The sequence below is a fragment of the Coffea eugenioides genome, chromosome 5 (genome assembly GCF_003713205.1).
Source record: "Coffea eugenioides isolate CCC68of chromosome 5, Ceug_1.0, whole genome shotgun sequence".
Lineage (NCBI taxonomy): Eukaryota > Viridiplantae > Streptophyta > Magnoliopsida > Gentianales > Rubiaceae > Coffea > Coffea eugenioides.
The window spans coordinates 44,448,875-44,464,708 of record NC_040039.1 but is presented as its reverse complement, the minus strand read 5'-3'; the positions used below and the strand labels follow the sequence as shown (position 1 = coordinate 44,464,708).

General features: G+C 36.0%; 3 protein-coding genes across 3 annotated transcripts; 2 read left to right on the top strand and 1 right to left on the bottom strand.

The window, feature by feature from the left end:
• Positions 1-769: 769 nt before the first annotated feature.
• Positions 770-3,876, top strand: LOC113772175 (zinc finger protein MAGPIE-like). Its single transcript, XM_027316746.1, has 4 exons — positions 770-881; positions 978-1,118; positions 1,284-1,680; positions 2,492-3,876. Exons 2-4 carry the CDS (start codon positions 1,019-1,021, stop codon positions 3,405-3,407), a joined length of 1,413 nt encoding a protein of 470 aa, XP_027172547.1. The 5' UTR covers positions 770-881; positions 978-1,018; the 3' UTR covers positions 3,408-3,876.
• A 2,360-nt stretch (positions 3,877-6,236) lies between these two features.
• On the top strand, positions 6,237-7,253 carry LOC113772035 (EEF1A lysine methyltransferase 3-like). The gene has a single exon (XM_027316573.1). The coding sequence runs from the start codon at positions 6,328-6,330 to the stop codon at positions 7,024-7,026; it is 699 nt and encodes a 232-aa protein (XP_027172374.1). The 5' UTR covers positions 6,237-6,327; the 3' UTR covers positions 7,027-7,253.
• Positions 7,254-10,432: 3,179 nt separating this feature from the next.
• LOC113772177 (NAC domain-containing protein 73-like) lies at positions 10,433-12,423 on the bottom strand. The gene is made up of 4 exons (XM_027316748.1): positions 12,048-12,423; positions 11,736-11,925; positions 10,657-11,109; positions 10,433-10,499 (listed from the first exon to the last, which is right to left on the bottom strand). Coding segments are annotated over exons 1-4 (804 nt in total). The 5' UTR covers positions 12,207-12,423; the 3' UTR covers positions 10,433-10,497.
• Between the last annotated feature and the right edge of the window lie 3,411 nt (positions 12,424-15,834).

Here is a 15,834-nt window from a genome sequence, read left to right as displayed (position 1 = left end):
TATTAGCCAAAAAATAAAATGCCAGGCCTTTTGAATTTAAGGGGAAAATTATATATGTATATACAAGGTAAATTTAATGCTCCTCTCAAAAATCTATACCAATGCGGTGACAAAGAAAATTACAGATGTAGTACGGTAAATATATATATATATTGACTATCACATAAAACGGGTTTAAATCATTAAGATAACAATAGGTATATGTGTTTCGCAAATTAAAAACAAAAAAAAAAAGAAGAAGAAAAGCAAAAACAATAGTTGTGTTTTATATTGATATGTGGGGTTTTTTGCAAATTATTATGCCCTTGCTTTATGGTGAAACAAGTATATCCAAGTGTTCTCATTGGAAGGAGAATAGTTAGATAATATTATTGTAAGAAACAAAAAGCAAACAATTATGGCATAATCATTCCAAGGAGAAAGGCTCCCAGTCTGCCTTTCTCCAGACCTCATCATATGTGTCATAATGCACCTATATATGAGTGCTGGATGTTATGTCAATTCTGATAAACCAACTCCCCTCCCTCAGAAAACAAGAAAAGAAAAGAGCAAAGGGAAACTCTCTTGCAGGCTCCAACTTTCACTTTTCACCGCCTCCCATGAAAGAATTGCGTTCTATTTGGACAGAAAGCAGTTAATAAAAGACTGCAACAACAAACCAGCCAGAGAAAGAAATCTTATTCCCCCCACGCCCTAACCCCCCTCTTCCTTTCTCTCTAATATAAGATTGTAAACTTAGGTACTACTTTTGTACTACTCTCAATTCTCACCTCCTTCACACTTCTACTTATTCCCATCACTGGATGTCACAAACACATAAAAACACAGAGAATTCTTCATTTTTCAGCTTCTTTGGTTAAGGTTGACATCATAGCAAAAAGGTATGTGTCGTTCTGCTTCTTTTCACCGTAGTTGTGCCCATCTCTTCATCTCTTGCATATACATGAGCTTACTCACTTTGCTTAATTCTTGTGTAGATTGAATCAAGCTCTGCAAAAAGCAAAAGATTCTTCAGAAGATGACAGAGGAAGTAATCTCAAGTGGTTTCATCCAAACTCCAATCGGCGAAGCGAATCCTCCTCCTCTAAAGAAGAAGAGAAACCTTCCAGGAACACCAGGCAAAGAATTCTGCCTTTTTATATTCCTTTCCTTTTTACCTTCTTTTTCGGTGTCTAGCTAGCTTTCGTAGCATAAAGGAATATTCATGGATATTCATTACTAATCTGATAATTTCCTGACCAAATTGATATATTTTCTGATTATCAACTTCTTCTTTTATGCAGATCCTGAAGCTGAAGTTATTGCCTTGTCTCCAAAGACTCTGATGGCCACCAACAGATTTTTATGTGAGATATGTGGAAAAGGTTTTCAGAGGGATCAAAACTTGCAACTTCATCGAAGAGGGCATAATTTGCCATGGAAACTTAAGCAAAGAACTAGTAAGGAAGTTCGAAAGCGAGTTTACGTATGCCCTGAAAAGTCCTGCGTCCACCACCACCCTTCTAGGGCACTTGGGGACTTAACCGGTATAAAGAAGCACTTTTGTAGAAAGCATGGGGAGAAGAAGTGGAAGTGTGAGAAATGCTCTAAACGGTATGCTGTGCAGTCAGATTGGAAAGCCCACTCAAAGACTTGTGGCACTAGGGAATACAAATGTGACTGCGGGACTATTTTTTCAAGGTAGTAGGAAAATTATTACTTAGACTATGCAGTATGCACTTTGAATATCATATATTGACTTTAATAGAGTCGAGACTCTAGAGTAGTAGTGTTTCATTAAAATGTTTCATGCAAAAGATGAACTATCATATTCGAGAACCCCTAATAAAGAAGAAACTATGAGTTAGAATTTTTTTTGTTGATTAGTTAGAATGTTTATCTACAGATGGTGATGTGTTTGTCTTGGTGTTAGTTTGTAATTAGCAGTGTATGCATTTTCTCCCTTTCCACAACTCCTTTTCTCCTCTTGTATTTGGATATGTGGCCTTAGGACAAAATGAATGAGCCATGGGGTTGCATAGAAGACAAATAGTTGTTTTTTTAAGAAGGAAAAGGAAAGGAGAAACGAACGAACAATAAGGACAGGCATAATGCAACTCTAGTTCTAAAACAAGAAATAAATCCTTAAAAATTTTGTTCTTCTCGTATATTCAAAAATTGAGGGTCATTTGAAGCTTTTTATTTCTTCTTTACTTTATGATCCAGTTCTAAAATGAGACTAGTTTCTTCTTCTACTCTTTCACAGAATAATGTTGTATTTGAAGGTTCATAGCCTTGTCAATTATTGCATTTACCATGCCTATCACCATAGACCATATCCTAGCTACTTGTTAAGGAATTCCTAATTCTAACTTGTACTGTTGCACACTGATCTTCTTCCATTTGTTCATGCAAACTTTTTGTGCTAAGGTCTTCTGCTATCCTCAATCTCTGCTAATTTAGTTTTTATTCTCTTTGAACTAATGGATTGTTTTTGCACATATATGTTCAGGCGAGATAGCTTTATCACCCATAGGGCCTTCTGTGATGCCTTAGCGGAAGAAACAGCAAGGGTGACTGCAGCATCCAATGTTGTAGCAGCCAATAGCATCAATTATCATTTTGTGGGAGCATCACTAGGGCCTGGCATGGGGCAACATTTTGCTTCCATGTTCAAACCGATCTCAACCAACAACGAGACACCGGCGAATCCAATAAGACAAGGTCTTTCACTGTGGATGGGGGCCCATGGATTATCCCAAACTCAAGAATCAATCGGCAATAACAATCTTCAAGAAATCCATCATCAGCTTAATCCAGCTGTGAGTTCATCAGGGCTAGTTTTCACCACTGATCCATTTGTTAGTGTTCCATGCTCTAATCCTCCACCAATAAATTATCCACTCAACTGGGATTTTGGAAATAAACCCTCCTCCAACAGTTCAGAAGAATTAACAAATAATAGTTCATCTCTTCCTTTAAGCAATGTTGCTAAAGATGGTGGAAGTCAGGTCATTAGTGTACCATCTTTGTTCAGTACCCAACATCAATCTCATCAAACACATTCTACTGCAAACATGTCTGCCACAGCTTTACTGCAGAAAGCTGCCCAAATGGGAGCTACCACAACTGACCCTTCATTCCTTGGAAGCTTTGGATTGAAGTGCAATGATAGCCAAATTCAAGATGGGAACAGATATTGTAGTCCGTATGGTGGTACTGCAACTTCAGTAGCTACAGCTCTGCAGAGTTCAGTAACTGATCATCTCTCAACTTTAAATGAGTTGCAAATGTACCCCTCAAAGCGCCGCCACATACAGGTTGATCAAGATTCAACACCAACTACAGGAGGAGGTCAAACTAGGGATTTTCTTGGAGTTGGGATACAGTCCATTTGCCATCCATCATCCATCAATGGATGGATATGATGATGATCCTAATGATATGGGATTTTCGTAGAAATTAGTATCCCAAAAAGGGTTGTGAAAAGATGGTAATAAAGTGGGGTCCAAGTTTTCTTGGGGGGAGGGCGGGGGTTGTGAAGGGAAAGGATTTTAGAATTTGCAAAGCTTTGCAGAGAGGAAAAGGTGGCATTGAGTGGTTGATGAGAACTAAAAGGCGGTGAAAAGAAAAATATGTAAATCCTTAAGGGGAGCTGGCTAGCTAGCCATGCACATTCTGTTGGATCCTCAAAGCTATTCTCTTTAAAATGGTGCCTATTATTTTGATAAAAGGGAGTTTGATTAGTGGGGACAAAGCAAAGAGGGCCTTTTCAGCTCCATTATTGCTATATGTTTAAAATCTGTTTCTTCTGGTTATTATCTTGTCAAGCTTAAATTGAAAAGATAACTATAGTGGGAAAAAAAGGTCTAATCAAGTTCTTGTAGGCCTAGCCTATCCGGGTTAAGATAAAATTTGTGCAAATTTGTACATAATGACTATCGCTATGGATCTAGCATCATTCATAGAGCTGTTTACTTCTCTGACTTCTTCCTTAGTTCGGTTGAGTGTTCCTGATAAAAGATTATAAAACCTTTTCTTGCTATCTTTTTGGCTCATTACAACTTAAATTATTGGTGGATGAGATTTTAACCATCTAAAAATTCTTTGACAACCCACAAAACTTTTGTGTGTCTGTGAGTTTTATTATTATTATTATTTTATAAAAGTGACTTTTATTACTTGAAGTGCATAAAAAGTTTTACTTGCCACTTTTGTGGTACCAAATTAGTTACTGAGGTCCAGAAGAGAAAGACTAAAAGGCACAAATGAAAGGTAAAACTATTATCTAAAACAAATAAACTTGCAAGGTGAGAGTCATTTAACTTTTCAAATCTGTTCGTACAAACATCATGTGCTTGCACCAGATAGTCAAGGAATTCTCAAAATATTGAACTTAAAAATATTTTGTGTTCTTAAAAGTTTAAAGTACTACATATTCTAGCTAGGATTTAGTTATATAGTTGAGTGGTTTCACTTTTTTAAAAATAAAGTTAGGACATTTTGCATGTTGTTCATGTGTATACTATCTACAAAAGAACATTTAGCAATTTACTAACGTCCAAGTGACCGAGTGAAACTAAGTTTGCTACTGAATACTGATGACTATGAAATAACCTTCTACCTCCGTTTGGATTGCATATTCCATTATTTTTTATGAAAAAATTACTGTAGCGATTTGACGTATGTAAAAGAAAAAGGTAATAGGGAAATGTGATCACGAAAAACGACGCAATTTTCCGACAGAAAATGACAATCCAAACAGGGCCGAGCTTTGTATTATGTTCTTATATCAATTAAATTTCATAATTCAATCTCATAAATTTTCACTAATAGCAAAAGATACGTCAAACTAACATGCAATAGAAATAACAAAATGATCTCACATTTCTTTTCTCACAAAACTTGCCCAAAAGGAGGGAGCAATATTCTTCTCTGTCAATGTCTTTTCCCTCTTTAGTAAAAGTTATCACTTTTTCAAGACTTTTAACACAAAATTCTTCAACGTGCCAGCATGTAATTTTCACATTTTTTTTTTTTTGTCAACGTAGTGGGTATCTGGATCCGTGGATTGGTTACCGTACGACCCAACTAATTCCACTGCGTAGCCGGGAGAGGCTGCCCAACATCACCGACCAGGTAAACCCGGGGACTCGATCCCTGGACGTGACTCGATCCCTGGACGTGGCTCTCCCCCAACTGGGACTACAACCACGGAACCGAACCACGAAGGGCATGTAATTTTCACATTTGAAATGAAAGTATTTCTGAGTTACTATAGATCTACATAATTTTAGGAAAGTTCAACTCTTGGCAGCATGCATTTATGACTTTTAAAAAATTGATAAAAGAATATCACAAACGACGTTGGTGAATGTGTCTTATTATTGAAAATTTCGTAGGTAGATCTAAGCTATGATTTCACCAATGCCGCTATAAATCTGAGGTATGATTTCACCAATGCCGATGCTATAAATCAAAAAAGTGATGTGAGAAAATTTGTGCCTATTTTCATTCACAAGTAGGACTTTAGACTAGGTTTATGATAAGGGGTGCAATTGAGTCGAGTTGAGATCGAGTAGTATATTATTCAAGTTTCACTCCACTTAGAAAACTTGGAATTTAACTTGAATTTGAGTTCGTCAAGTTCAAGATTTTGTTTTGCATTAATTTGAGCTCAATCGAACTTAATCGAATCTAATCGAGTTTAGAAGATATAAAATGTATATTTTGTATAATTTTAAACAAGGGATAAAAATTTCATACTAATAAATTAATATATATATATATATATATTATAAAGTTTGATTGAACTTGATTTAAACTCGATGAACTTTCGAGTTTCGCATATTAAACTCAAACTTGATTTGTTAGGTAGTTCGAGTTGCTTGAACTTGAGCTTGAAGTCGATCAATGTGAGTTCGAACTCGAATTTTGACCGAACAAACTCACAAGGCACCCTATTAACTTTGCATTAAAATTTTCCGTTCTTGTGTAAGATAGGTGTTGGGCTTGGATTTTTTCCCGATACAGGGATAGAAATACAAGTTAACCAAAAAAAAAATGTTGGAAGTGTTTACTGAGAAACCATTCGATATATCGTGGCCCAACAGCATTCCAGTCCAACAAACCATAAAATCTCCATCTTTCTCAACCCTGGCCTCCATCTTTCGCAACTAACCATCTTTCTCAACCGTGGCACGTCCCGGTCCAACCCATGAATCCATTTGGTCCAATTACAGAATATAAACAACAGCAACCTATCTCCTTAGATATTAAAGCCACTCTTCTCTTCCCTTCACCAAAAAAAAATCAACAGGAAATTCTAGAAAAATCGGGAAAAAAAGGATGAAGTTCACAGATTCCCCTGTTATCGATCTCCAAGTCCTCAATAGCCACCTCTCTTTCCACCAAGACAACGGCTCCATGCACGTCGGAACCTCCGTCTGGTCTTGCTCTTTAGTCCTCGTCAAATTCGCCGAGCGCTGGCACCCTTCAACGGCGGCGGCGGGGAACAACAACCCCTACGCCGACCTCCTAAACTTCACGGGCAAACGCGGCATAGAGCTCGGAGCAGGATGCGGGGTCGGTTCAATGGGTTTATTTCTACTCGGTTTAAACGACATCGTTGTTACTGATATAGCTCCGGTAATGCCGGCTTTAAAACACAACTTGAAACGGAACAAGCCAGTTTTGAAAAAGGCTTTGAAAACGGCCCATTTGTATTGGGCCAACGAGGCCCAGATGAAGGCCTTAGGCCCACATCCTTTTGATGTTGTTGTGGCTGCTGACGTGGTTTACATCGAGGAGTCGGTTGGGCCGTTGGTGGAGACGATGGTGGAGCTGGTCGCGGAGGACGGCGTCGTTTTGCTGGGGTACCAGGTGAGGTCCCCCGAAGCCCACTTGTTGTTTTGGGAAAAATGTGGGGAGGTTTTTGAGATTGAGAAAATCCCACACGAGCATCTGCATCCCGAGTATGCGTACGAGGAAACTGATGTTTTGAGGAAGAAGAAGCAGAATTCCGTGGAAAATAAGAAGGTTTTGTAGTGGGACCCCGTGTATTTTTTTTTTAATTTTCTATTTTTATTTTTGTCCTTTTTTGGTAGTTTTTGGTTAGTGAATTATGTTTCTGGTGAGAATTTGAGTTTGAAATTTGTATTGAGTAATACAGTAAATGTAGTAATATCAATTTAATAATGTACTATTTGGGAAAAAAATGTACAAGAAAAACATACTTTGTTTATGAACAGTAGAGTTCAGATATGTTGAATTCATGTGTGAAGTTGCAGTGAATTTTAAGTTTGAAGTGTGAATTCAGCTATGCAGTGATGTGTTTTTTTATTTGGGTTAAGCTATTACTGAAAATTGAAATATATTGTTTAGGCAAAAAGCTTCTTTTTTTGGTCTATAATTGGATGTAACTAATGATAATGCAAAATGTGTCTTGCACAGAAAGAAGGTCTTATGTTTATATAGCATCAGTACAAAGGATAGTTGCTATAACAATTGAATTGCTCTTAATCATAAGATAAAGTTTTACTTGTAGATGTATATTGAGAGTGATGAACCTATGAAGCATGGAAGGGATTCAATGGATTTGTGTATGGTTTCTGTCATTTTTGTTATGTTTGCAATTTAAGTTGAACCGCAGAACAGAGGTTGCTAGGTGACTGTAGTATGGTTTTCTCAATGTTCCGACATCTAGGGACGTATGTAACTGTGAATTTGTTTATTGAAATGAAACAGGTAGATCTTAGGCATACTTGATGATGGAGCAAAGTAAGGCCGCAAGAGATAAAAAGCTCCTCGGATGACCTCTGCGCTCAGCTTAGGGAGGCACGCGAGCGTTTGGCTAAGCGAGCTTTGGGCAATTTGGTCAACAATTCGACTCGAATTTGGTCAAAATCGAAGTCGAATTGAGCTCGAACAATTCGTTTGTGAATTCAAGTCGAGCACGAGTTTTAGAGAAGGAAGCTCGAGTGCTTGACGGGTTTATTGGAGTAATTAGGTTGTCTTAATTAAAAATAATATATATGTAAAATTACATTTGTAAGTATGGAAATTGTGAAATTTATCACTAAAAATCCGAACTCTACACAAACTCGATATGGCTCACAAGGATCTTCAAGCTCATTCAAGGCGAGCTTGAACTCATATACTACTTGCTCGAGGCTAGTTCAAGGTAAGTTCGAGTAGTACTAATTTAGGGCCGCAAACGAGCCGAGCCCGAGTCGAACTTTGAGCTAATCGAGTCGAGCCTCGACTGAATTTTACCAAGCTCGAGCCCGACGAGCCGGCAATTTTCAAGCTCGAGCTCGACTCGAATCAAGTCGAGTCGAGCTCGAGCTCGAAAAAAATAAAAAATAATTATTTTATTTTTAAAAAATAAATAAAATAATATTATTTAAATAAATAATAAAATATTAAGGATATATACGTAATTTACTATGAAAATAAAAAAAAAATATAATATACGTATTTTTATTATTAAATAAAAATAAAAAAAAAAAATATATATATATATATATATATATATACTCAAGCTCACGAGCCTAACGAGCTTAATATTCTGAGCTCGAGCTCGACTCGAGTTTGACTCGAGCCGCTTGCAAGCGGCTCGATTCGTTTGCAGCCCTAGTACTATCAATGAACGAGTTCGTTTTCGAGTATAGTACGACTCAATTTGAATGCACCCCTAGAGCAAAGGTTCTTGGAGCTTATGCACTCCTCGAGCAAAGGCTCTTGGAGTTTCATTTGAAGAATTCTTAATGATGGGGACATGAGCACAGACCTGTTGTATGTACCAGGGTCCATTATACTTCTTTGGGTATTAATAACCCTACAACACTTATCAAAGACTTCATCATTTTTTCTTTTTTGGATAAACAAAGCAATTTCATTGTCATCAATCTGCACTAATGATAGAGAATACATCAAATATGCAATATATATATATATATATATATAGATAAATCAGATCTAAAATATCATAAAAAATATAACTATGAAGCTCCAAAAATCTTCCACTAATACATGAATCAATGCAACCATAATTGTTGCAGTAAGAGTTTTCTCCTAGATCTTTTCTAGTGAAAATTTTCTCCTCTTTTAGTACTTTCTCCTCATAGGATTTCTTGGTAAGAGTTTTTCTTTACTTTTTGTTATACTTCTTGCTATATGTGAGATTTCTTAGATGTGTTTTCTCAGATCTAGAAAATTCTCAAAATAAATTTTGTCAAAATCTAAACTTACTCTTTGGTTCTGAAATAGTGTTCACATTAGATAGTTGTCGAAGACAACAACTTTATCAATTTAATTTGAGAATATAAATTTTTTTTGTTTGAGTGAAGTATGAGATCTAAACTTAAGATTAGTTTCATTTGGTACCCCAAATTTGTACCTAATTCACATTTTGCACCTTAAATTTTAATTTTAAATATTTTACATTTTTGCTTTTCAGATTGGTCCTATTTAGCTCTATTTGATAACGTTTTTAGCAAAACCAATATTGTGCACAGAACGTTATCATAGCCACTCTGTTCACGAGATACATGACTATGCACATAACATATATTTCAGTCACTCTACTAGGTGGTAGTGCATTACCATCATTTCACAATCCTTATCTTTTTTTTGACGAAAGTTAGATATATAAACCTAATATCAGAAGAAACCTCAAAAGCCGGCAACTTTTGAGATCCTCCCAGGGACTTATAAACCCAACCCCAAACCCCCCAAGAATCGATGTGGGATGGCAACCCCACAAGGGCAAGCCAGTAGGCCCGCTGCTACTAAGAAGTGACGACCCCCCACGAAACCCAGTATAACTACTCTTGCAGGAATTGTCAGACATATAAAAAATCGAATTGTCTGCATGGTCTTTTATTTTGTCAATTTTGATAATGGTGTTATTGATTGGACTTACGTGAGACAAGTAATAGAGATTAGAGTGCAATTTATCCAAAATTAAGTGAAAATAGGATATAAGCTTGGGGAAGCAAAGTGATGTTAATCCTAAAAAAAAAAAAAAAAGCAATCTGACTTATTATCATTAGACTTGGAAGAACAAAACTTGTATAATGCTAGACAAAAAGCAATAACCTTATTTATGTAATATGAAGCAAACATTTTCGCAGGATTAATAACATAACTTGATTCCATTTCCATAAATAACATAAAAGAAAATGGAAAGGAGTCTTCAACATTGAATTCTAAATGAAAATTTTATCTTTGTACAGTTGAACTTTTATTTCTGATCATTCCGAGAATGTTAGAAGGATGATGAATCAAGAAGTTACGTTAGCCTCTCCTGTACAAAGTAATCGAAAATTTCAGAAATTATAAATACTCCAGTTTCCTGTTAAAAACTTAAGCATGAGCTATATATCCTCCATATTAAAGGGTTTGTATGATGTGTCCCTTGGCCTTCAGCTATGGAACTTGTCTTATTTTCCAGCTTCTCCTAAATCAGCATATAATTTATTCCCCCTCTGGTAGAATTAGATTACTCCAACTGGATCCTGCGCATAAACATTAAAGAATGTTAGCCCAGAAAAAAAGCTTAGAAGTTTAAGCCATTTTTTTCTTCACATCGACAATAGACCAAAAAAAAAAAAAAAAAAAAGGGAACCATCTTTATCTCTAATTCCAATTAGGTGTTGAGCTAGACTTCCTCACATTGATCAAAGGAAATGAGAGCTGAATTGTAGTATTCGACAAAGGTAGAGTTGTTGAGATGAGAACCCTCATGTCCAATTCGCCCATTTCCTTTCACAGGAGAGTCTTTGATCAAGGAACCACATTGCCTAGGTTGAGTTTGGTAGAAAACCTTGGAAACCACTAATTCACCTTCCTTTTCATCTTCATTATTGCCTAGGTGATACTGATGCATCACCCAATTTGTTTTCTCAGGTTTTCTTTGCCTCCCATAGTTAGTGTAGAGCACAAGTATCTTCTTGAACCCTTTCACTTTTCCTTTAACAGCAACTGGCCTAGTCTTGCCTGTTTTGTGCCACCGGGTTTCGCAGCCATCTATGTCCGTGTGTACTTTTCTTCTTTTCCTAGTCCCAGTGGTGTATGCTTTTGAAGGGCGATGAAAGAAATGCCTGACTAAACCATCTTTGCTTACTCCTGCAGTATGAAGAAAAAGGCAGGTTTGTTCAGCCATTTTCCGGTCCCAATAAAATATTGGCTATTGTCATTGGCCAATATATAATATCAAAGTAAATACGTTTTTACATGAATTTAAACCTTGAAAAATAAAAGGTGGCTCCTAGATAGCGAGGGAAAAGAGTTCATAATCAATAGCAACCTGCAACCTCCACGTACGGAATAACATGAATTTCTTATAAGCAAATATTTCTTCCCATGTTAAAATCTATATTTCATGCAACTGTGCCGCCCAGACAATGCAAAGAAGTTTTAGAAACGTGTATCAATCTATCATTAAAACAAAGATGTTCTTAATTTCATATATAACATAACCATAATTAATATGAGTACAGAAAGGGGGAGAAAACAGGGGTGCTACCAATCCATTCATGATAATGAAAGACCTATTGCGTAGTTAGTCAGAAACTTTGCATTGTGTAACAGATGCACCACCTTTACCATATTTTAGTATTGTGATCAGAAGAAGCCAATGAACTCTGATGATAGATTTTCTCCCTGCTGCATTTTTATGTCATAACTACATGGTAGATGCTAAGTTGGAAAGCCTAAACTTTAGGATTTGGGCAATATGGCTTTATTATTACCTGGTAATTTCTCTGGATGCGTACAGCAAATTCCATTTTCTCCCTCAAGTGTGTGGATGAACTCATCGATCAGAGGATGAAGCTTATGAACATCTGATCTCACCTTTGCCTCCAAATGTTCAAGTATTTCCTGATCACTAGGATCAAATTTCACCCCAGCAGGTAATCCTGGAAGGTCATGAATTCCAGCCTAAAGATATAAGGAGCCCAAGCAAAAATGAAGCAAGTGATTAAACAAACCAAGAGAAGGAAAAAGAAGAACAAGGCCACCTATCTAAACCTGGATACGGTAAAAAAATCAATTTTCTAAACCTTTTCTGGAGACTGGAGTGTAAGACCACAGGAGGGACAAGCCATCATTTGTTTACTTTTAGGGCTTTCATGATTGTTAGCATTGTCATGATGATCCGGAGAAGTTGGCAGCCTTCTTGAAGCCGTTCGCTCGTTACTACAGTCACTACAACAAGTCATGATGATTTATTTCCTTGATTCCTCTTATGAAGATCATTCCAATGTCTACTTTAAGAATTCTTCTCAGACAATTCTAACATAAGCAAAATTCCTAGAAGAAAGACAGAGATGAATAAAGGGTTAAAAGGAAAAAGAAAAAGTAACTTGTCTCTTGGATTGCATGTGCATCATGCCTATGTTCTTCAGGGTAGGGAAAGTATTGAATTCTCCTGGAACGTTCTACTTTTTAGGCCATTGTACAATTATAGAGAGTAATCCTTTTCACTCTCTTATATCTAACTACAAATTATTGTGCCCGTGTGTGAATATGATGTTTTTGGTGGGGTGTGTGTGTGTGTGTTATTTTGGTAGGAATTCTTTAGGGATTTCATTGGTTCCAAACAGAGAAAAAGAGATCGCTTGGAGCTCACGTTTAGGTAAACTCATTGTTTTAGGAAAGCCTCATCAGCAAGAAATGTACTTAAGGGTTCTTTAAACGATACCTAAAGGGAAGTTTGAATAGATACTAAGATACTTACTGCTCGATAAGAGAAATTAAAAATCATAACCAAGAAAGAAAAGACAAAATAGAAGTATTGAGTGTAGATCGGACAACCGACTGTGAGAGACAGATTTCTTTTCTTGCATTGCATGAGGAGTATAAGCAAAGGAATAAAAATATAGTTCGTTGTCAATTTCTACTTATACTTCTCTTTACTGTTTCTCTCATATTTCATGGCTTCATTTGCACTCTAGGGCGACATTGGAACTGAAACTATTTTCTTCCCTCCCTCCTCCTCCCCCCCTCCCCTCCCGTATGGACATACTCACCAAGAACAGTAATTGTGAAGCCATAAACTTTCTATATATGTTTGTATAAGTAAATATCAGTCTTTTTTTTTTAATTAATTTCCATTTTTTTTGGTGTTACAAGTAAAATATTTAGTTCTAACTTCAAAGGGATTTATAGCAAAGTAGTTGAGTGTATTTATCATGGCCATGTCTGTTGCCTAGTCATTAAAGTATTCTTAGCTTAAGCAAAAAATTAGTGTTACTGTATTTCTACGTCTCTATATATGTACACACCCTATTTCTTGATTGCTGGTGGCCTGGAAAACATCAGTGATCATCCTCACCAGAAGGCCTGTTACATCCAACATTTTCATGGGAGAAAGGATGAGAAATTGCTTTCCAAATTTGTGCAATAAAAAAAATTAAAAAATAAAAAGAATAATCTTCTTCTAACATATTAGTGATTATTTGTGAATTCAGGAGCTGAAATCGAAAAAGATACATAAAGTAAGCTGCCCCAGGATGAAAGTTCTAATTCTGTTGAGTTGGTGATTGGGAAGCTTATACATTACATATTTGTCTTATGTGCTTGGGGTGTGTACCTATGGAGATGCCTAAACAAATGATGGCTAATGTACAAAAAGCAACATCAGGAAAGTAAACAAGAAATCTAAAAGGGAATAGCAGCAATCGGTGAATTTGTGTAACACAAATCTGCTATAGAATGAGAAGGACAATTCTAGTTTGCGTAAGACATCCCGGGCATCCAATCACCAAATTCTACTAATATGACAAATGAAATGGAGTTTTGGAAGATCACATGGATGACTCTTCAGAGAAAAATCATAGCAAATTATTGAATCAATTATGTCCTTAAGGGCATGTCATCACACCTACAAATATGCAATTAGACGCACAACAACCAAACTTTTTTGTTCGCAAATTTGGAGGAGTACTTCTGCAAGCTTATTTCAAAGATTCTTGAGAGGCATTTGATCGCATATGTGCGGCTAAGAAGGTTTTTTATTAGGTGATTTCGACAATGATCCTGGTCGAGGAGAACTTTTCGATACATTAGCATAATATATAATTGAAGTTAGGCCCTATGGAAGAAGAAAAAACAAGGCACGAATGGAAAGTGTAAATGCTTGAAGCGTTTGTGTGATTTATTCATTTGTTTATCTTTGTCTAGTTTTCGTTTCACAGAACAATCATGGCTAAAAAACTCCGTGTAATTTTCCAACTTAAGTGTGCTTCAGCAATTATTCTAGCTGCTATTGTTCGAGAGGCTCAAAACATTGTTCTTAGTTGGGGAAAAATTCCTCGAACTCATGAAAATTGGATTCTAACTGTTGAGTGGGGCTTAGATTTTAAGCAATTTTGTTAGTTTATAATGCTTAGTGCCATTTTGCTGATGTAGTTTGAGGATTTCCTCGTGCATGTGTCACTTTGCAAATCATTAATGAAGTTCTTTCTATTTTGCTCAAAAAAGAGGGTAGATTACATGTAACCCCTTGCGGTTTCATTTGTTGACACATGACTCTCCTAACATTTCAAAATGTCCACTTCACCCCATATGGTTTTATATAAAGAGGAAACTTGACGGAAAATAACTAATATTGTTAGTTGAAATACCAATAGTGTTGTTACTTAAATGCTAAATTAATCGACGATTTAACCACCTTGTATAAAAGTATATAGAGATTACGTGAATAAAAGCAAAAATCATAAGGGTGTAAAGTAAATACTTATACAACTAATAAGGGGATTATATGGATATTAAGATTTTATCACACGTGTTTTTTAAAGAATATTTGATATAAATGCTGTAACTAATTGTGCATTCCATCCACTTTTCACTTTACAAAAAACCACATAGAGGTTATATGAATATTTTAAAATTTTAGAGAGGTCATCTGGAATTTTGTAAAATTACAGCAAGACAATAAGTAATTTACCCTTATGCTATGTATGAATTATTCACATATTCTTTGTAATTATATGTATCTGCGTTAGATCTATCAACGGGTCTAGTTCGGGTTGAAATTAAAAATTTTGGACCTAAACTCGTCATAATGTACCAATTCCAAACCCGACGGTCTTGTGCTTAGGGTCCTGGAATTGGATCCAACGGGTCCAGGTCTACCCGAAAAAAATAAAGCCCAACATAAATAATGTATTTAGAAATATTTATATTATTGTACTTAGAAATAATGTATTTAGAAATATTATTGTGTTTAGAAATATTATTGTAGTTAGAAATAAAGCCCCAACAAGATTAGGGTTTGGTAATTTGATAAAAGAATTATTATTGTATTTTGAAATCTTTATATTTTATAATTATTAATGTATTATTCGGTTCCGGGTTAGATACGGGTCAGAATCCTATATCTATATCTAACCCGCTTTTTGTGAGAGTAAATGAGTACGGATCTAGGTCCGGGTCCAAATAACGAATTATTTCTTAACCCATACCCGAAAAAAACTATTGAGTGCGGGTCGGATCTGGGTTCAAACCCAAACCATTGACCGTCCTAATCTGTACTCGATAGTTATTGTTGGCAACATTCCTAAACCGGCAGAGATATGCAAGAATAAACAATTTTTATTGGCAACATTCCTCTAATGAATTTCATAGGAACTTTTATAGTGAATGGAGTATATAGAATTTTGATCAATCAAATATTGTAAAGTCCTGGTATTATTACAGGTTAGAATTGGACCATAACGGTACCATAATATCATATTGGGGAGTAAGATCGGAATTAAAGATTGATAGAAAAGCAAGGATATGGGCTCATGTGAGTAGGAAACAAAAAATATCTATTCTAATTTTATCATCAACTATGGGTTTGAA